The sequence below is a fragment of the Carcharhinus amblyrhynchos genome, chromosome 33, assembly GCF_965287045.1.
Source record: "Carcharhinus amblyrhynchos chromosome 33, sCarAmb.v2.hapA, whole genome shotgun sequence".
Classification (NCBI taxonomy): domain Eukaryota; kingdom Metazoa; phylum Chordata; class Chondrichthyes; order Carcharhiniformes; family Carcharhinidae; genus Carcharhinus; species Carcharhinus amblyrhynchos.
In genome coordinates, this window is record NC_137356.1 from 13,710,329 (window position 1) to 13,731,350 (window position 21,022).

At 50.4% G+C, this 21,022-nt stretch overlaps 1 protein-coding gene across 1 annotated transcript in view; it reads right to left on the bottom strand.

Moving 5' to 3' along the window:
* Window positions 1-15,241: 15,241 nt before the first annotated feature.
* Window positions 15,242-21,022, bottom strand: part of LOC145360899 (adhesion G protein-coupled receptor E3-like) — a 79,385-nt gene continuing 73,604 nt past the window's right edge. The window contains exons 18-21 of the mRNA XM_080216402.1: window positions 20,678-20,769; window positions 19,748-19,916; window positions 18,261-18,389; window positions 15,242-15,640 (exon numbers count right to left, since the gene is read on the bottom strand). Of these exons, the coding sequence (XP_080072528.1) occupies window positions 15,242-15,640; window positions 18,261-18,389; window positions 19,748-19,916; window positions 20,678-20,769 (789 nt within the window). The remainder of the gene's footprint in view (window positions 15,641-18,260; window positions 18,390-19,747; window positions 19,917-20,677; window positions 20,770-21,022) is intronic.

A 21,022-nucleotide genomic window follows, 5' to 3' on the forward strand; every position in this document is an offset into this window, starting at 1 on the left:
AATCCTGCCCAGTTTTGTGGAAGTGGTCATCTCGTGGGGCGGCACAGTAGGTTAGGACTGCTGCTTCACAGCTCCAGGGTCCTGGGCTCGATTCCCTGGCTCGGGGTCACTGTCTGTGTGGAGTTTGCACATTCTCCCAGTGTCCGCGTGGGTTTCCTCCGGGTGCTCCGGTTTCCTCCCACCGTCCAAAGATGTGCGGGTTAGGGTGATTGGCCGTGTTAAGAAATTGCCCCTCTAGGGTAATGGAGGTTAGAGGGATTGGTGGATATAATATGTAGGGATACGGGGGGTAGGGCCTGGGTGGGATTGTGTTCGGTGCAGACTCGATGGGCCAAAGGGCCTCTTTCTGCACTGTAGGGTTCTATGTTCTAGTGACCCCGATGGGTTTTTCCAGGGTGGATGTGTGAGGAAGAAGCCAGGCGGGTGAGAGTGACATATCGTGAAAGCTGCTCTCCTCAGGAGTTAATTCAAGTCAACGGCCGTGACTCAGCTGCAATGATTCACCTTCCCCCTAGGTGGCAGTCTTCCCTCTGCTCAAGTCTTCGATGAAGAGTGTTTGGTCAAGAACAAGAGAGGCCTGGAGTGGAATTCTTTGGCCGTTCATACCTGTGGGATTCTCCAGCCCCGCTGCAGGTGGACGGAGATTAGGCTGCGCGCCGAATTCTCCATCCCCGCTTTCAGCGGCATCTGGGTGTGAACGACCAGAGAATTCCAGCCATGGTCATTGGCCAACTGGGCCTCATCCTTCCTTATCGGGGAGGCAAACAATCGCCGGGCTATCAACCCAGAAACTCAGCTCATGTTCTGGGGACCTGGGTTCGAATCCTACCACCGCCAGACGGTGGAATTTGAATTCAATGAAAAATATCTGGAATTAAGAATCTACTGATGAAACCATTGTCGGAAAAACTCATCTGGTTCACTAATGTCCTTTAGGGGAGGAAATCTGCCGTCCTTACCCCGGTCTGGCCTACACGTGACTCCAAAGCCACAGCAATGCGGTTGACTCTCAACTGCCCTCTGAATTACCCTACCAAGCCACTCAGGAAGGGCAACTAGGGAAGGGCAATAAATGCTGGCCAGCCAGCGATGCCCATGTCCCATGAGCGAATAAAGAAAAAGTTCTTTGTCCATTCCCTCACAGCATTGTGACCATCCCCAAGTATTCACCACATTTTGGTCAAAAGGATATACAGACACTGGAGGGGGCGCAGAGGGGATTCACTAGGTTAATTCTGGAGTTGAGAGGGTTGCCTTATGAGGAGAGACTGAGTAGACTGGAGCTATACTCATTGGAATTTAGTAAAATAGTGGGGGGGGAGGGTACGTACCTTATAGAAACATATAAAATTATGAAGGGAATAGATTAGATAGAAGCAGGGAAATTGTTTCCACTGGCGAGTGAAACTAGAACTAGGAGGCATAGCCTCAAAATAAAGGGGAAGCAGATTTAGGACTGAGTTGAGGAGGAACTTCTTCACACAAAGGGTTGTGAATCTGTGGAATTTCCTGCCCAGTTGAGGCTACCTCGTTCAATGTTTCTTAAGGCAAGGATAGATCAATTTTTGAACAGTAAAGGAATTAAGGGTTACAATGAGCGGGTGGGTAAGTGGAGCTGAGTCCACGAAAAGATCAGCCATGATCTTATTGAATGGCGGAGCAGGCTCGAGGGGCCAGATGGCCTACTCCTGCTCCTGGTTCTTGTGTTCTTACGAAACATGGCATCTTGTAACTGCCTTAAATTTAACTTCCAGCAGTGACATCCAGTTGATGCAACTTCCCTGAGGCTCTATGTGTTTTCTCAAAGCCATCGGCATGGGAGCAAGGGCAGACCTTCTGGTTTCAGACACATCACCAGGGCAGAAGGAGGCCATTTTGGCCCATCGAGGTCTATACCGACCACAATCCCACCCTATTCTCATAACATTCACCTACCCTGCCAATCCCCCCTGACACTAAGGGTCAACTTAGCATGGCCAATCAACCTAACCAGCATGTCTTTCAGATGAAACTGGAGGCCCCAAAGGGAACCCACACAGACACGGGGAGAACTTGCAGACTCCACACAGACAGTGACCCAAGCCGGGAATCGAACCCGGGTCCCTGGCACTGTGAGGCAGCAGGCACTGTGCCACCCAGTGGCACATAGAACTGTCATCAATTTCAAGTGGTAAACTTAGAAGAAATATTGATGCTTGTGAGAAACCCATCAAGAACCCAGGAACTATGACTTCTGGAGGAACTTAGGGCGAGTGGGCGGGGATATCTCTGGATTCATCTGGGGTTAGGCACCCATCCTAATATCTCGAATGGGCTCAGATAAGATGGCAGAGATTAAGGATTATGCGTAGGGATTCTCCTTGTCTGTAAGAAATCTTTAGATGTGAATGGCACAAACCACCATTGAAAACAGTCCCAATTTGCCAGTACTTAAAGTACATTTAAAGTTTATTTATCAGTGTCACAAATCAGCTTACATTAACACCGCAATGAAGTTACTGTGAAAATCCCCCAGTCGCCACACTCCTGTTCGGGTACACTGAGGGAGAATTTAGCACGGCCAATCCACCCTAACCAGCACGTCTTTCAGACTGTGGGAGGAAACCGGAGCACATATTGTCACATATATTGTCACATATATTGGCATACAGTGAAAGGATTGTTTCTTGCACGCTATACAGATAAAGCATACTATTCATAGAGAAGGCAAGGAGGCAGTGCAGAATGTAGTGTTACAGTCATAGCTAGGGTGCAAAGAAAGATCAACTTAATGCGAGGTAGGTCCATTCAAAAGTCTGCCAGCAGAAGCTGTTCTTGAGTCGGTTGGTACGTGATCTCAGACTTTTGTATCTTTTACTCAACAGAAGAAGGTGGAAGAGGGAATGTCCGGGGTACGTGGGGTCCTTAATTATACTGGCTGCTTTGCTGAGGCAGCGGGAAGTGTAGACAGAGTCAATGGATGGGAGGCTGGTTTGTGTGATGGACTGGGCTACATTCATGACCTTTTGTAGTTCCTTGCAGTCTTGGGCAGAGCAGGAGCCCGTACCAAGCTGTGATACAACCAGAAAGAATGCTTTCTATGGTGCATCTATGAAAGTTGGTGAGAGTCATAGCTGACATGCCAAATTTCCTTAGTCTCCTGAGAAATTGGAGGCGTTGGTGGATTTTCTTAACTATAGTATTGGCATGGGGGAGGCCAGGATAGATTTTGGTGATCTGGACATATTAGGCTGGGCTGGCTTTCCTTGTGGGTCTCAGGACACACTATCACCTTTAAGTGGGATGTGGGGAAGTGGCCTGATGTTGTGGGGACGGAGGGGACGGCACAGTGGGTTAGCACTGCTGCCTCACAGCACCAGGGGCCCGGGTTCGATTCCCGGCTTGGGTCACTGCCTGTGTGGAGTCTGCACGTTCTCCCCGTGTCTGTGTGGGTTTCCTCCGGATGCTCTGGTTTCCTCTCATGGTCTGAAGGACACGCTGGTTAGTGCTAAGTTCTCCCTCAGTGTACCCGAACAGGCACCAGAGTAACTTCATTGCAGTGTTAATCTAAGCCAATTTGCAACACTAATAAATTAAACTTTAACAAGATGACCCCCATCAGACAAGCAAGACAAATCATAGAACCCTACAGTGCAGACAGAGACCCTTCGGCCCATCGAGTCTGCACTGAACACAATCCCCCCCATATCCCTACATATTTTACCCACTAATCCCTCTAACCCACACATCCCAGGACGCTAAGGGGCAATTTTTTTCGCACAGCCAAATATGCCACCCGAGGGCTACTGTCCTTTAGGGAAGGAAATCTGCCATCCCCAACCTATCTGGTCCACATGGTTTGTTAAGTTTGTTCATTAGTGTCACAAGTAGGCTTACATTAACACAGCGATGAAGTTACTGTGAAAATCCCCCGGTCACTCCAGTACCTGTTCGGGTAGTCTGAGAGAGAATTTAGCACCCTAACCAACCTGTCACTCGGGACTGTGGGAGGCAACTGGAGCTCCCGGAGGAAACCCACGCAGACACGGGGAGGAGGTGCAGACTCCCCGCAGGCGGTGACCCAAGCCGGGAATCGAACCAGGTTCCCTGGAGCTGTGAGGCAGCAGTGCTAACCCACTGTGCCGCTCCACGTGACTCCAGGCCTACAGGCAACGTGACTGACTCCTAAATGGAGGAGGGTTAGGGATGGGCACTAAATGCCGGTGAGGCCCACATCCCATTAAAAACTCAGTCCATTGGCCAACCACGCCGAGGTCACGACCTTTTGCTGCCCTGCACTTTGACCCCCTGGCAGAGATCAGTGTGGCTTTTCAGCTCTGATCAAATGCCCCAAATAACGGCCACTTCATGTCAGAATGTCACCTTCTAGAGTTGCCCTGGTAACTTGGAGCACCTCTTGATTTGGTTAGTATACAGAAATCCCCCCCCCACCCCACCATACGGGTTTCCCGTGTGTTTCCGTGGACGTCTGGGCTACACTTTCCTTTCTTAGAAACAACATGTGGTTAGCTGGCGGTTTCTCGCCGAGGCTCGATTCTGCTCCTGGTGGGGGGGGGGAGGGTCTGGCGATCGGAAATAACGCCAGGTAACCTTCACCGGAGGAGTGGTCTGTCCGTTAGACTCTGAGGCAGAACAGTTCAGGGGAACTTGATCTGTCCCGAGATTGCGGCAGAGATGAGTGGCTTGTTTGGCTATTTTAGAAGGTGGTTAAGTGTCTGGCTCTCAGCTCCCCTGGGACTGAGTTTCTCAGAACGGGGGGGGGGGGGAGCACCTATGGTGGCCAACGAGCCATGTCGAGCGGGGTTACTTGTCGTTCTTTCCACATGGCACCTTGGCATCTCCAAGCTCATCCCTCGGTTAGTGCCAGTTGGTGCCAGGAAGTGGCCTTGAAATACGTCACTTAAAGATCTCAATTGGTGATGGATGAGAGGGCAGCCCGTGGGTCTTGTAAACTGAAAGATTATTTGCCATTGTAAACCATGTAAATGTTTCTTCGTTTCTTTTTAATTAGTGAATATAGATTGGTCGCGGTGTAGCTCTGTGTGTGGAGTCTCTATGATGGGAAACATGGAGGTATTAGGAGGAACCCAGGCCGAAAATATGTCAAGAACCATAGAACCCTACAGTGCAGAAAGAGGCCCTTCGGCCCATCGAGTCTGCACCGAACACAATCCCACCCAGGCCCTACCCCCCATATCCCTACATATTATACCCACTAATCCCTCTAACCTACACATCCCTGGACACTAAGGGGCAATTTCTTAGCATGGCCAATCAACCTAACCCGCACATCTTTGGACTGCGGGAGGAAACTGGAGCACCCGGAGGAAACCCACGCAGACACGGGGAGAATGTGCAAACTCCACACAGACAGTGACCCGAGCCGGGAATCGAACCCAGGATCCTGGAGTTGTGAAGCAGCGGTGCTAACCCACTGTGCTACCCTGCCGCCCTGAATACTGAACTGCATTGTGGGTACAAAACACAAAGCATGATGGTTAGTTTAGTCAAGCGGAAGCCTTGCGAGGATCAGCAAGTTCTGCAAAAAGTCAGGACCTGGAGGATTGCCAGGGGATAAAAGCAGAATGCGATTTGTAAAGGGGAAATAAATATATCCCATTTTACCAGGAGGTTGGGAATGGCGTTGGAGGTAACACAGCGGTGCCAAGATGGCTACCCTACCCCCCCACCCTCCTCCAAGGGGCCTGGCCAACAAACATCTGAAGACAGTATGGAGATAAATAATGATGTAATTAAAAAGCAACTGAATGAGTTTAAATTTATGCATTATCGTCGCAAGTAAAATTACATTAACACTGCAGTGAAGTTACTGTGAAAATCCTAGTTGCCACACTCTGGTGCCTGTTCGGGTTACACTGAGGGAGAATTTAGCATGGCCAATGCTCCCTAACCAACATGTCTTTCAGCCTGTGGGAGAAAACCGGAGCACCCGGAGGAAACCCACGCAGACACGGGGAGAATGTGCAGGCAGTGACCCAAGGCCGGGAATCGAACCCAGGTCCCTGGCGCTGTGAGGCAGCAGTGGTAATCACTGTGCCATCCATGCAGACACGGGGAGAAGGTGCGGTCTCCACCAGAGACGGTGACACAAGGCTGGGGATCGAATCCACATCCCCCCTGCGCTGTGAGACAGCAGTGCTAACCCACTGTGCTGCCCAAGTACAGCGCACAAGGAACTATACTTTTCACTCGATATTCATACATGTGACAATAATAAATCAAATAAATAAAATTTTAAAAAATGGACCAAGTACATCCTTTACCTCGAATAGGACAGGGTCACGGCAAAAAAGGGGAATGAGGAGAGAGTGTGCACTGGTTAGACCGATAGTTCCAGGCAGTAGGACCTGGTGAATGCCCAGCTAGTGAATGGATCAGATCCTGGGGTATTGTATAGGTGGTTTCCGGGCACGAGCACCCCCCCTCTCTCGCCTCTAAGCGATGCTCTCTGGGAGAGGGAATGCGCGTCAGGAGATCAGCGTGAATGGACGCTCGGCACACACACACACACACACACAAAGGACCGAGACTGACCTCCGAGATGGACTCAGGCTGGGTGGGCAGCTAACAAGCCGACATTATCATCAACACGTACAGCTCACTGTCAATTCGGGACCTTACTGCTACTCAGAGGCTTTTCCCCAGGGCTGCCGCAAGAGGACACAGGTTTAAGGTGCTGGGGAGTAGGAGATGTCAGGGGTAAGTTTTTCACTCAGAGGGTGGTGAGTGAGTGGAATCGGCTGCTGTCGGTGGTGGTGGAGGCAAACTCGATAGGGTCTTTTAAGAGACTTCTGGACGAGTACATGGGACTTAATAGGGTCGAGGGTTACAGGTAAGCCTAGTGGGTAGAGATATGATCGGCACAACTTGTGGGCCGAAGGGCCTGTTTGTGCTGTAGTTTTTCTTTTCTATGTTCTGTATGCAATCGGTTTTGTAAAGGTAAATCCGTGATATCTAAAATAAAGACAAAGGGAACTTCAGACCTGGTCTTACAGCCTTGTTGCCTTGAGCAGGGTAGAGCGGGGGGGGGAGGAGGGTGTGAGGTGGTGGAGGTGTCCACCCATCGCTCCCCACCCCCGGCCTACCCGAGTGCCATCTCTGTCTCCGCCACCACACTCCACCGAGGGAAGGAGAGTGAGACTCCGGCTCTCTCCCTCTCTCTCTCTCTCCGGCTGTTCTCTGACTGTTGGGGGGGGATGCTGGGAGGAGGGCGGTTTATCGCTGGCTTAAACCCCAGCCACCTGCGAGTGCGGTGACCCGGCGTTGGGTTGGGGATGCGGTGGGCAGCGTAACGGAATGGAACCCGCACCTGGCTTGTGGGGATGACTCAGGGTCGCAGGTGGGAAAAGGACGGGTGGGTGTTGTGGGTTGGGGGGGGTGGGATTTCAGACTGTGGTTGAGATGGATGGGAACCTGCGTTTGGTTTAACCGATTCCCACCTCTCGTGTGAGCGAGCTGGGGCAGGAAATCCTCCCCGCTGACGTTCTCTCAATCGGCCACACAGTTACCAACCGTTCCAAGTCTCTGACAATCTCTGTGAGCCTGAACCGCTCCCCTCTGTTACCCCCGTCTTCTAACACGCGCCGATCAACCCGGAACTGGGACCTCGCTCCGCCAGCCTTCTGGATATTAAGATTCTCATCCGCGTGTTCAAAGCCTCGTGAGTCTGGGAAATCTCGCCAGAAGCCCAGATCGCTTAAAAACAATTGCCCCTGCACTGCCCCCCCCCCCCCACCCCCCCCCCCCCCCCAACTCCCACCCAGCCTCCCCAGGGACGGAATGGGATTGTACATTGGGGATAGCAATTTCCTGGAATCTCTACAGTGCAGAAAGGCCCATTGAGCCTGCACTGGCAACAATCCCACACAGGTCCGTAAACCTCTGTATATACCCCATTAGTACCCCTGACACTAAGAAGCAATTTAGCATGGCCAATCCACCCAACCTGCACATCTTTGGACACTAAGGGGCAATTTAGCATGGCCAATCCACCTAACCTACACATCTTTGGACACTAAGGGGCAATTTAGCATGGCCAATCCACCTAACCTGCACATCTTTGGACACGAAGAAGCAATTTAGCATGGCCAATCTACCCAACCTGCACATCTTTGGACACTAAGGGACAATTTAGCATGGCCAATCCACCTAACCTGAACATTTTTGGACACTAAGGGGCAATTTAGCATGGCCAATCCACCTAACCTGCACATCTTTGGACATTAAGGGGCAATTTAGCATGGCCAATCCACCTAACCTACACATCTTTGGACACTAAGGGACAATTTAGCACAGCCAATCCACCTAACCTACACATCTTTGGACACTAAGGGGCAATTTAGCATGGCCATTCCACCTAACCTGCACATCTTTGGACACTAAGGGGCAATTTAGCATGGCCAATCCACCTAACCTGCACATCTTTGGAGTGTGGGAGGAAACCGGAGCATCCGGAGGAAAGCGTTGCAGACACAGGGAGAATGTGCAAACTCCACACAGGCAGTGTGCCAACCCGGGAATCGAACCCGGGTCCATACATTAACGTCTCTTTGTCAGGCCTCTGGGCTTGACTCATCCACCTCCCATCTCTCTGTAAGAAAGTCTATTCACGCTGGCCTCCTGATGCCTGTTCCTAATGAGCAGCTCTCCCAGAGAGCATTGCTTAGCGATGAGAGGTGGGTTGTGCCCGGAAACCGCCTATACAATGCCCAGGATCTGATCCATTCACTAGCTGGGCATTCACCAGGCCCCGCCACCTGGAACTATCCTGACACTTTCCCCTGGCAATGCCTGGGTACTGTCCTCTGGCAGTGTACCCTGGCACTACCCATGCACTGTCAAGGCCAGTGTGACATTGTGGAACCCGAGCCTTGCCTGTTTTATTATTTTGTGTGGGGTGATATATTGGAGACAGTCACCATTGGCGCTGACGGTTCATTCTGCTTTTCCTGCCCACTCTCGGCCTTTGCTGATATTCAGGGAAACTTTCCCCCTAGAATTTCAGAAGTCTATTGCCCATGTTCCAACTGACACCAAGTCATTGCTGAGACTGGCCCCCAATGCTCTGTGTCCAGGCCTCTGTGTCCAGGCCTCTGTGTCCAGGCCTCTGTGTCTGGGCTTCTGTGTCTGGGCTCTGTGTCTGGGCTTCTGTATCTGGGCCTCTGTGTCCGGCTCTCTGTGTCTGGGCTTCTGTGCTCCCTCTGTGTCTAAGCCTCTCTATCTGGGTCTCTGTGTCCAGCCTGCTGTGTCTGGGCATCTGTATCTGGGCCTCTATGTCCAGCCCTCTGTATCTGGGCCTCTGTGTCCAGCCCTCTGTATCTGGGCCTCTGTGTCCAGCCCTCTGTATCTGGGCCTCTGTGTCCAGCCCTCTGTATCTGGGCCTCTGTGTCCAGCCCTCTGTATCTGGGCCTCTGTGTCTGGGCTTCTGTATTTGGGCCTCTGTGTCCAGCCCTCTGTATCTGGGCCTCTGTGTCCAGCCCTCTGTATCTGGGCCTCTGTGTCCAGCCCTCTGTATCTGGGCCTCTGTGTCTGGGCTTCTGTATCTGGGCCTCTGTGTCCAACCCTCTGTATCTGGGCCTCTGTGTCCAACCCTCTGTATCTGGGCCTCTGTGTCCAGCCCTCTGTATCTGGGCCTCTGTGTCCAGCCCTCTGTATCTGGGCCTCTGTGTCCAGCCCTCTGTATCTGGGCCTCTGTGTCCAGCCCTCTGTATCTGGGCCTCTGTGTCCAGCCCGCTGTGTCTGGGCCTCTGTGTCTGGGCCTCTCTGCCTGGCTCTCTGTTCTCCCTCTGTGTCTGTCCCTCTGAGTCCATCCCGCTGTGTCTGAGTCTGTGTCCAGCTTTCTGTGCTTCCTCCGTGTCAGGCCATCTGTCCACCACTCTGTGTAATTCAAAATCCTTAGCCTTGTTTGCAAAACCCTCTGCTGTTTCTACCCTTCCCTATCTTATCAACCTTCTCCAGCCTCACCATTACCCTGGATCAATGTGACTCATGCTGCTTTTGGTCTCCTGAGTGCTCATTGTCCTGCTCTGGGCAGCTGTGCCTTCATCTGCCAGGGCTGTAACCTTGGGAGTACGCTCCTTAACCATGTCACTATCTTACTCTCATTCTTAAAGATGCTCCTTAAAACTTAACTCTTTATCCAAGCTTTTGGCCAATGAACTAACACAACACCATGTTAAATACTGATTTGGTTTGTCACACGTATTAGCATACAGTGAAAAGTATTGTTTCTTGCGGGCTATAGAGACAAAACATACCGTTCATAGAGTACATAGGGGAGAGGGAAAGGAGAAGGTGCAGAATGTAGTGTTACAGTCATAGCTAGGGTGTAGAGAAAGATCAGCTTAACGCGAGGTAGATCCATTCAAAAGTCTGACAGCAGCAGGGAAGAAGCTGTTCTTGAGTCAGTTGATACGTGACCTCAGACTTTTGTATCTTTTTCCTGACGGAAGAAAGTGGAAGAAGACATTGGTGAGGCTGAGTTTAGAGTATTGTGTACAGTTTTGGTCACTTAGTTACAGGAAGGATGTAAATAAGGTTGAAAGAGTGCAGAGAAGGTTCACAAGGATGTTGCCAAGACTTGAGAAGCTGAGTTAGAGAGAGAGATTGAATAGGTTTGGACTTTATTCCCTGGAGCGTAGAAGAATGAGGGGAGATTTGATAGAGGTGTGTAAGATTTTGATGGGTATCGATAGAGTGAATGCAAACAGGCTTTTTCCACTGAGGCTAGGGGAGAAAAAAAACCAGAGGGCATGGGTTAAGGGTGAAAGGAGAAACGTTTAAAGGGAATATTCGGGGGGGGGGATTCTTCACGCAGAGAGTGATGGGAGTGTGGAATGAGCTGCCGGATAAATGCGGGGTCACTTTTAACATTTAAGAAAATCTTGGACGGGTTGATGGATGAGAGGGGTGTGGAGGGAGATGGTCCCAGTGCAGGTCAGTGGGACTGGACAAAAAATGGTTCAGCACAGACAAGAAGGGCCAAAGGACCCATTTCTGAGCTGTAATTTTCTATGGTTTATTTGGAAGAGAGAATGTCCAGGGTGTGTGGGATTAGGCTGGCTGCTTTTCTGAGGCAGTGGGAGGTGTGGACGGGGTCAGTGGATGGGAGGCTGGTCTGCGCAATGGATTCATTGTAGTGTCTCGCGGTCTGGGTCGGAGCAGGAGCCGTTCCGAGCTGCAGGAACGCTGGCTGCTTTTCCAAGGTAGCGGTAAGTGTAGACGGAGATCAGTGGGCGAGGCTGTTTGGCACTGCTCTGACTGAGAAGCTGGGAACGGCTCATAAAAGGCGCTATACAAACGTGGGTTGTTCTTGTATCTGAGACTTGTGCGTGTGGGGGTTTAGAGGGACCCTCTCCACGCTATACACCGTTACGTGTGGCTCGGTGTATTGGCCGATGGACGGGCTGTGTAACTGAGGCGTTGGATGGTGAGTTGCGTAACTCACCATCGTCCAAAGCTATGGTGAACATCTGCGTCCTCTTAAAAAAAAAGCTCTCATTAACTCTGTGGTTTCGCGGTGACCACAGGTTCGTGTCTTTTCTCAGACTGAAAGTCGGCAGGTCAATTTTGCATGTCTGTGGTGATTTGAATTTTTGAATCTCACCCTCTCATCTGCATTCTGTCACCTCCCCGCTACCCTGCCGCCACCACCACCGCTGTCACCAAAACCCTCCAGTTATCCGTGGAGGGGAGGGCGATGAGGGATATGACGTCAGCTGCCATCAACGGACACGTTCCGCACGATAACCCCACCACCGACCCGAGCCAGCCAACCCGCAACCCTCTGCTCGTGAGATGCAAAGTCCCCTGACGTTACAGAAGCGTAGAACGGAATCGTAGACCAGGGCTGAAGAAGGCCGTTCGGCCCATCGAGTCTGCAATCCCACCCAGGCCCTATCCCCGCAACCCCACACGTTCAACCCAGCTAATCCCCCCCCCCCCCCCCGACACTTGGGTCAATTTAGCACGGCCCCTCTACCTAAACCCACACACCTTTGCCACGAGCGATAGGGGTGGTTAGCACTGCTGCCTCACGGCGCCAGGGACCCGGGTTCGATCCCGGCCTTGGGTCACTGTCTGGGCAGAGTTTGCACATTCTCCCCGTGTCCTCCGGGTGCTCCAGTTTCCTCCCACAATCCGAAGGTGTGCATTGGCCGTGCTAAATTGTCCCTAAATGTCAGGGGGACTAGCTAGGATAAATACATGGGGAGAGGGCCTGGGTGGGATTGTGGTCGATGCAGACTCGATGGGCCTCCTCCTGCACTGTAGGGTTCAATGATTCTAGGATTCGTTCCAGGGTCCAAAAGACGTGCTGGTTAGGGTGAAGTGGCCATGCTAAATTCTCCCTCAGTGTACCCGAACAGGTGCTAGAGTGTGGTGACTAGGGGATTTTTACAGTAACTTCATTGCTGTGTTAATGTAAGCCTGATTTCTGACAGTAATAAATAAACCTTAAATATTTCTAGCATCCTGCGCTGCGGGACGAGTTCCCAGTTTAAATTGTCCTTCAAATCGTCAAATCAGAATGGTTTCTGAGCCATAATCCCAGTGTTCTTGCGAGGGGATAAGACTCAATATCCAGGGAAATTCTTCAGGTTTTTATATTTTAAAAATGGGATCAAAGTGAAAGCATGAAGAAAATTCCTGATAATTGAAAAGGATGCAATAAGTCGGGTTTTCCGGTCTCGCCCGCAGCTGGGATTCTCCAGTCCTGCTGCAGTGAATGAAAATGTGGCTGAGTGCCAAATTCTCCATTCTTGCTGGCAGCAGTGGCAGGGTCTGCGAGACTGGAGAATTCCTGCCGGTTGATGCCGGAGTTGAGGGGGTTGAGCTATGAGGAGAGGCTGAATAAACTAGGCTTGTACTCGTTAGAGTTTAGAAGAATGAGGGGAGATCTCATTGAGACGTATAAGATGATGAATGGGATGGATAGGATAGAGGTGGAGAGACTCTTCCCGCTCAGAAAGGATAGTAGGACTAGGGGGCACAGCCTCAAGATAAAGGGGGGGAGGTTTAGAACGGAGTTGAGGAGGAACTTCTTCACTCAAAGGGTGGTGAATCTCTGGAATTCTCTGCCTGTTGAAGTGGTGGAGGCTGCCTCGCTAAATATTTTTAAGACGCGGGTTGATGGGTTTTTGATAAGAGAGGGGATTAAGGGTTATGGGGAGAGGGCGGGAATGTGGAACTGAGCCACGACAGATCAGCCATGATCTTATTGAATGGCGGGGCAGGCTCGAAGGGCTAGATGGCCTACTCCTGCTCCTATTTCTTATGTTCTTATGCCTATGAACAAGACCCAATATCCCCAGACCAATTCGTAAGTTTGCAATCTTGGTTGTGCTGCAGTGATGTTTGATCCTGCACTGTTCAAAGTTTGGTTATTCTGTGTTTGATTATGAGAGTCTGGTAAACGATTGACGCTCATTGTGGTTGATTAGTTAAGCCGGGGTGTGGACTCCGAGTCAAGTAATTCAATGATTCGACTCTGTGTACAAAGTCTATCCCTTAGATAGTGTCATCAGTGCTGCTCTGAGAAATATAAAATAAATAAAACATACAAGTTACATCACAAATAAAAAGAATAATTTATTGTCAATAATGCGTTGGGATACTTTAAGAATGATGCTGAATATATACAAATCCTCATCTTCTCTCTCAATCGTGTACAATGACGTAGACAATGTTCTAAAAAAACAATCATTTGTTCATAGCAATCGTGTGCCTCTCTGTTACTTCTCAAGGGAGTAGAATCCACCCCCTCGAACCCCTCATTTGTACATTTTAATACATCAAAATATTGATTTTTCTCTGCGAAGTGAATTAGTTTAAAAATTGAGATTTTGTCTCTGCTGCTTCTGAGGTGGTGGAAGAGCCTCCCACATCTTAGCTCTGTGGCACACCTCACAAACCAGCCTGAACTTGCCGACGTCTAACAAGAGGACAGCTTGCGTGCCAGGTCCATTGCAGCTCAGTTTGGAAACCGTGGCCATAGTAAGTTAACAGGCCGAGATTTCGCTCTGGGGCCTTTGGACCTGAAAAGAATTGGTAAAAACCTGTGCGGTACGTTTACCCCAGATTCACCAAATCAGTCACGTTACTGGTGCATACCCCTTCACTGTCGCTGGAACTCCCTCCCTAACAGCACTGGGGGTCTACCTACACCGCGGAGACTGTAGCCATCCAAGACGGCGGCTCACCAACACCTTCTTGAGGGAGACTAGAGATAAGCCGCAAATTCTGGCCAGGTGACTCTCGAGTCCCACGAAAGAATAAAAGATAAGTTCCAAAACATAATTCATTTTATTTATATTAAGTCCATAGGTTTCAAATGGTTCACCGGACATCTTCTCATCAGATTTCATGATCTATAAACGGTTCTCCCCCCCCACCCCCCCACTGACTCCATTATTTGGAGGACGCTGACCCACCATTGACTGGACTTTAAGGGCATTCAAGTGGTAAGTGGATAGGCACACGGATAACATTGGAATAGTTTAGGTTAGAGATTGGTTCCACTGGTCCGCGCAACATCGAGGGCCGAAGGGCCTGTACTGCGCTGTAATGTTCTATGCTCTATGGAGGCGAGATTTTCCAGTCCTGCCAACGTCTGCGGGTTTTGGCGTGCCTCCCACCCTCCCCCCGGGATGGATGCTGGCGGGACTGGAAGATGCCAGCACTGGGAAGGATCAAAAAAATTAGAATGTGGATTTGAAATCCTGTGGTAGCTTGAAAATGCGGTGGTGGGATTTGAACCCACATTCCCAGGGAGCATCAGCCTGTGGATTACACGTTCCAGTGACGTTACCACCAACAATGACCACGACTAACACCATTCCCCCGCTCTCTCACTTGCAGGTCAACTACCACGATAGAGCCAGGTCTTGTTCTCCTTTCTGCTCCTTGGCATCTAGATAGAGGCTGGAGTTTTACTGCCCTCGCCTGCCAGAGGAATCGGAGCGGGCGATGGACGGGTCATTGGAAAAGATCTGCTGACTTTGGGCGGGATTTTACGGGGCGCGCAAAATCCGGCCCTCCAGAGTTGAAAGGAAACAAAACCTCCGAACCAAAGGACGGAGCTCGATGTATCGGACTTGCCATTGGGCAGTGTGGGCAGCACGGTGGCACAGTGGTTAGCACAGCTGCCTCACGGCGCCAGGGACCCGGGTTCGATTCCGACCTTGGGTCACTAATAAAAAGCAAACTTAGACTCTCTCTGGAATCATTCCAGAATAACACAGAATAAACATGGAGTTTCACGATGACCCTGTACTGTACGATACAAAATACTCCAGACACGTGGGACAACAGGAAAGAGAAGTCCTTGGAAGTGGCCTGGGTTAGAGTAACCTCCTGCTCTTTTAACCATTTGTCTTCTTGTCCTGCTCAGCACCCCACCCCCAGTTCCACTTGTCCACCTTCCTCGTGCTGTGTCTCCCGGAGATTGGCTCATTGCGTGGCCCCAATTCGGGGAGGATCCGAAACGACACTCGCTGCATAACAACAGCCCCAATGTCCACCGCGCGAGGTTCACGGGGAGCGGTCTCCCGGCACGGCCCTGGTGATAAAGCCGGGCCGATTCTTGAAGCCCGTTCATGGTGTGATTTGAAAACTGCTGGTTCTGCCCTGCAACAAGCCAAGGAAGATGGGTTAGTTCGACAGGAGGTACAGGGAGCGGTCTTAACCTCTGACCTTTCAATTTCGATAGGCACATCCATCGTCCACAGGAGCTGTGCCGAGGGGTCACAACTGAGCTTCAATGAGCTGTACTCTCATCTCCAAGTGTCATTCAAGTCTCATTCCATGAAATAAACCAGCTGTGTTGACACGAGTACACCAATAAGGAGCAGGAGTGGTGTGGCGGTACTGTGCCTTTAAGAAGCATATTTGTGTCGTGTATCTTGTACAAATGTTTTTTTTGAGCAGGCAGTTCTACACATTGGTGCCATTTTGTCTGTATCCGGCGGCCCCTGTTGTAACTGCAGCAGCGTAATTGATCTTAATTGCTGCAACGTTTGTTTTAATCTGAACTAATGCAGGGGTGTTTTTTTTAATACTTCCCCTGGTGAGTCACTCAAGTGATGAAGGAGTTGCATTCTGAAAGCTCATGATTCCAAATAAACTTGTTGGACTTTAACCTGGCGTTGTGAGACTTCTAACCATAAGACGTAGGAGCAGAATTAGGCCACTCGGCCCATCGAGTCTGTTCCGCCATTCAATCACGGCTGATACTTTTCTCATCCCCATTCTCCTGCCTTTTCCCCATAGCCTCCGATCCCCTTATTAATCAAGGGGAAGGGTGTGATGGCATTGGAGGCAGGTCAGGGGGGGGTTCACCAGAGTGATTCCGGGGATGAAGGGGTTGACGTGTGAGGAGAGATTGAACAGTTTGGGGCTTGTACTCACTGGAGTTTAGAAGGGTGAGGTGGGGGGGAGGTTCTGATCGAGGTATACAAAATACTAAAAGGGATTGACTGAGTAAACGTAGACCAAATGTTTCCCCTTGTGGGGGCAGTCTCGAACAAGAGGTCACAGGTATAGGTCAGGAGGTGGTAGATTTAAGACTAAGAGGAGGAGGAACTACTTCTCACGGGGGGGGGGTGGATTTGTGGAACTCACTACCCCACAGTGCGGTGGAGAGTGAATCATTGAGTGGTTACAAGAAGGAGATGGATATATTTCTGATTAAAAACAGGTTAAAGGGAGATGGGGAACAGGTGGGGAGGTGGATTGGAGACCAGAGAGAGATCAGCCACGATCTGATTGAATGGCGGAGCAGGCTCGAAGGGCTGAATGGCCTCCTCCTGCTCCTAATTCCGATCGATGTTCCTAGAAAATAAGGATTAAGTCAACAAGTGACGGGGGGCACCCCCTTAAAGGGCAGCAACACACAGGAGACAGAATCAGGAAGAACTCTCACAAAGGCCAAATTAAGATGTGATTTTGGCGATCGCCAGCCTCTGCGGTGTGCAGCAGGTACGGGAGACCCTGAGCGTGCCAGCGGACACCACGCGATCCCTCTCCAAGGATTCCCAGCCATGGGTCTCTCAGCTTGATTGGCCGACTAATGCTATAGCCACTCGATGGCTGGTGATATTGTGACTGGCCACGAGAGAGAGTAATGAAGCAGCGCAGGCCGTGAGCAACCCTGCTCTCAGCCACTAGGTGTCACCAGCACACTGCAGAGCGGACCCACTATCCTCACGGTTGCAATGTATTTACTCTTTACTTGGACTCTTCACATCAATACGGAATTACCGAAATCTCAGTACAGACAGACTCCTTGTTGGATTCTCTTCTTGTGCAAAGTTGGGCCCTGCCAAGAGCAGTTACAAGGAGGTCTGAGCACTGTCATTACCCTTAGAGAGAATGGCGGCACAGTGGTTGGCACTGCAGCCTCACAACCCAGAGACCCGGGCTCAAATCTAGTCTTGGAAGACTGTCTGTGCGGAGTCTGCATGTTCTCCTCGTGTCTGCGTGGGTTTCCTCCGGGTGCTCCGGTTTCCTCCCACAATCCAAAGATGTGCGGGTTAGGTGGATTGGCCATGCCAAATTGCCCCTTAGTGTCCAAAGATGTGTAGGTTAGGTGGATTGGCCATGCCAAATTGCCCCTTAGTGTCCAAAGGTGTGTAGGTTAGGTGGATTGGCCATGCCAAATTGCCCCTTAGTGTCCAAAGATGTGTAGGTTAGGTGGATTGGCCATGCTAAATTGCCTCTTAGTGTTCGGGGATGTGTAGGTTAATGGGATTAGTGGAGCAAATATGTGGGGTTACGGGGGTAAGGCCGAGGTGGGATTGTTGTCGGTACAGACTCGATGGGCCGAATGGCCTCCTTCTGCACAGTAGGGTTTCTATGATTCTTGTATGATAACAATCAAGGCCACATGCTGGGAGATGGGATTAGGTGGGAAGCTAGGTGCTTCCCGCTTGTCGGTGCAGACTCGATGGGCCGAATGGCCCTTTCTGCACTGTGTGAGCAGGTTATTCAGACCTCCCGAAGACTTCCAAACAATTCCGGGCGGCCCCTAAGAGGTCGCCCCTCCCACTTCGACGTGGGAGCGTATCATAGAGTCCCTACAGTGCAGGGGAAGGCCATTCAGCCCATCGAAGCTGTACTGACCACCCGGATCCTATTCCCTTGACCCCACCTATTTACCTTGCTAATCGCCCTGACGCTAGGGTCAATTTAGCACGGCCAATCCACCTAACGGAGTGTAGAAAGATTAACATGGAGGAACGAACCTGATAGGTTGAGGTGTTCTTCAATTGCAAAGTGGCCAGCGGTATGGTGGAGGATTGGGCAAACTCCGAGTATAGAGTGCGCTTCAAGCAGAAGACACAGGAAAGGATTTTCCAATACTCATCCCGCACCTTTGAGAAGAAAATGGGATTATTAGGAATTTCACATTGGTACGCAAAGTTCTAAGAGGGTCAGAAATGGCAACGGCAGCTGTGTGGGTTGGTAGCCAAATGAAGAGACTCAAACGAAGGAGAGGATAGGTAAGAGAACATGCTGGTATGATGGGTTCACCACTGAATGGAGGGTTGGCAGGGTGGGTACACTTGGATTTGAGAAGCTTGGTGTTAGATTGGGGGGTAGGGATAGTGCACGGGGATGGCTGAGGTGTGGGGCAGTAGGGATGAGTTGCCAAACACCCAGAATTGGGCTGGTGTCCCAGGGAACTGAGCCTTGCCTCAGACTCTGTCCGGAGCCTGTTTCGGAGGTTTGTTTCCCGCGTCCAGCCTCTTCCCAGCACCGCAGGGGGAAAAGGGGTGAGAGGCTGGGTGGCAATGTCAGGAAGTATCCCGATTTTCAACTCACAGATGAAAAAATCGCGGAGAAAATGGCACTTAGAGTGAGGGGGTGTGGGGTATATCAGAGAGTGTTACAGTGAGGGTGTGTGGGGTATATCAGAGAGTGTTACAGTGAAGGGTGTGGGGTATATCAGAGAGTGTTACAGTGAGGGGTGTGGGGTATATCAGAGAGTGTTACAGTGAAGGGTGTGGGGTATATCAGAGAGTGTTACAGTGAGGGGTATGGGGTATATCAGAGAGTGTTACAGTGAGGGGTGTGGGGTATATCAGAGAGTGTTACAGTGAGGGGGTGTGGGGTATATCAGAGAGTGTTACAGTGAAGGGTGTGGGGTATATCAGAGAGTGTTACAGTGAAGGGTGTGGGGTATATCAGAGAGTGTTACAGTGAGGGGTATGGGGTATATCAGAGAGTGTTACAGTGAGGGGGTGTGGGGTATATCAGAGAGTGTTACAGTGAGGGGGTGTGGGGTATATCAGAGAGTGTTACAGTGAGGGGTATGGGGTATATCAGAGAGTGTTACAGTGAGGGGGTGTGGGGTATATCAGAGAGTGTTACAGTGAGGGGGTGTGGGGTATATCAGAGAGTGTTACAGTGAGGGGGTGTGGGGTATATCAGAGAGTGTTACAGTGAGGGGTGTGGGGTATATCAGAGAGTGTTACAGTGAGGGGGGTGTGGGGTATATCAGAGAGTGTTACAGTGAGGGGGGTGTGGGGTATATCAGAGAGTGTTACAGTGAGGGGGTGTGGGTATATCAGAGATTAGCATTTATATACATTTGCGTTTGGAAATGTGAGGATCTGCTTAATGCATGATTGATTCTATCTGATGGGTCAGTACAGAGGAGGTTAGGCAGATATTACAATCCCTGGCTGTGTTAAATATCATGGCCAAACAGAATGTTACTTAATCCTACCTGTTTATTCAGGAGGCAGTGTAGAATGAAGATGAACGTGCCTTGCAGGCTGTTAACGATTGTGAAGATGTAAGCCATTGTGACTGTCTCTTCCTGAATGTGAAAGATCCCAAATATCCAGGTACAGCCCAGGAGAAACAGCTGTGCGATTGCCGTTGCTGTGAATACCCTGGGGCAGGGAGAAGAGAAATCAGTGTCCAATCCGCACAGACAGCAGCCTTTGAAGATGACAAGACTCTTCCTGCGTACAGATACATCAGTATCACACACTCACACACACTGTCTCACATTCTCTCTCTCACACACACATGTATACACACACACACACACACACACACATTCTCTCTCACACACACAGATACACTCTCACACACACACACACACACACTCTCTCACACACACACACATACAAACACATACAAATACACTCGCTCACACATACACACACACTCACACTTACACTCTCTCACACTAACACACACACACGCACTGTCTCACTCACACACACACTCACACACTCACTCACTTACACTCACACTCTCTCACACACACAATCACACACTCACTCACTCACTTACACTCACACTCTCTCACACTCACACACACACACTCTCTCACACACACACACACTCTCACACTCACTCCCACACATACTCTCTCACACACACACACTCTCACACACACACACACACATTCTCAGACACACTCTCAGACACACTCACACACACTCTCACACACACACAAACACTCTCACACTCACACACACAATCTCACTTTCACAGACACTCTCACACACTCATACACACACTCACTCTCTCACACACACACACTCACTCTCTCACACACACACACACACTCTCATACACACACTCTCACACATACACTTTCACACACACATACACACTCTCACACACTCACTCTCACACATACCTGATCATCTTCAGTTTAGGTTCATCCTTCTTAATAGAGGACATCTTCTTTGCCAGTATGACCAGGGTTATGAAGTAAAAAACTATGTTGATCTGTAAACAGTGGAAAGGCTTGGTCAGGGTGAGGAGAAGGCAGAGTTTGTCGTATATCACAAGAACCTGGTCTGGAATGAATGCAGATATGAGTGCTCTCCAGGCCTGATACAGTGCCAACTGAAACTGTGGGTGGCACGGTGGCACAGTGGTTAGCACTGCTGCCTCACAGTGCCATGTGCCTGGGTTTCCCGGCTTGGGTCACTGTCTGTGTGGAGTCTGCACATTCTCCCCGTGTCTGCGTGGGTTTCCT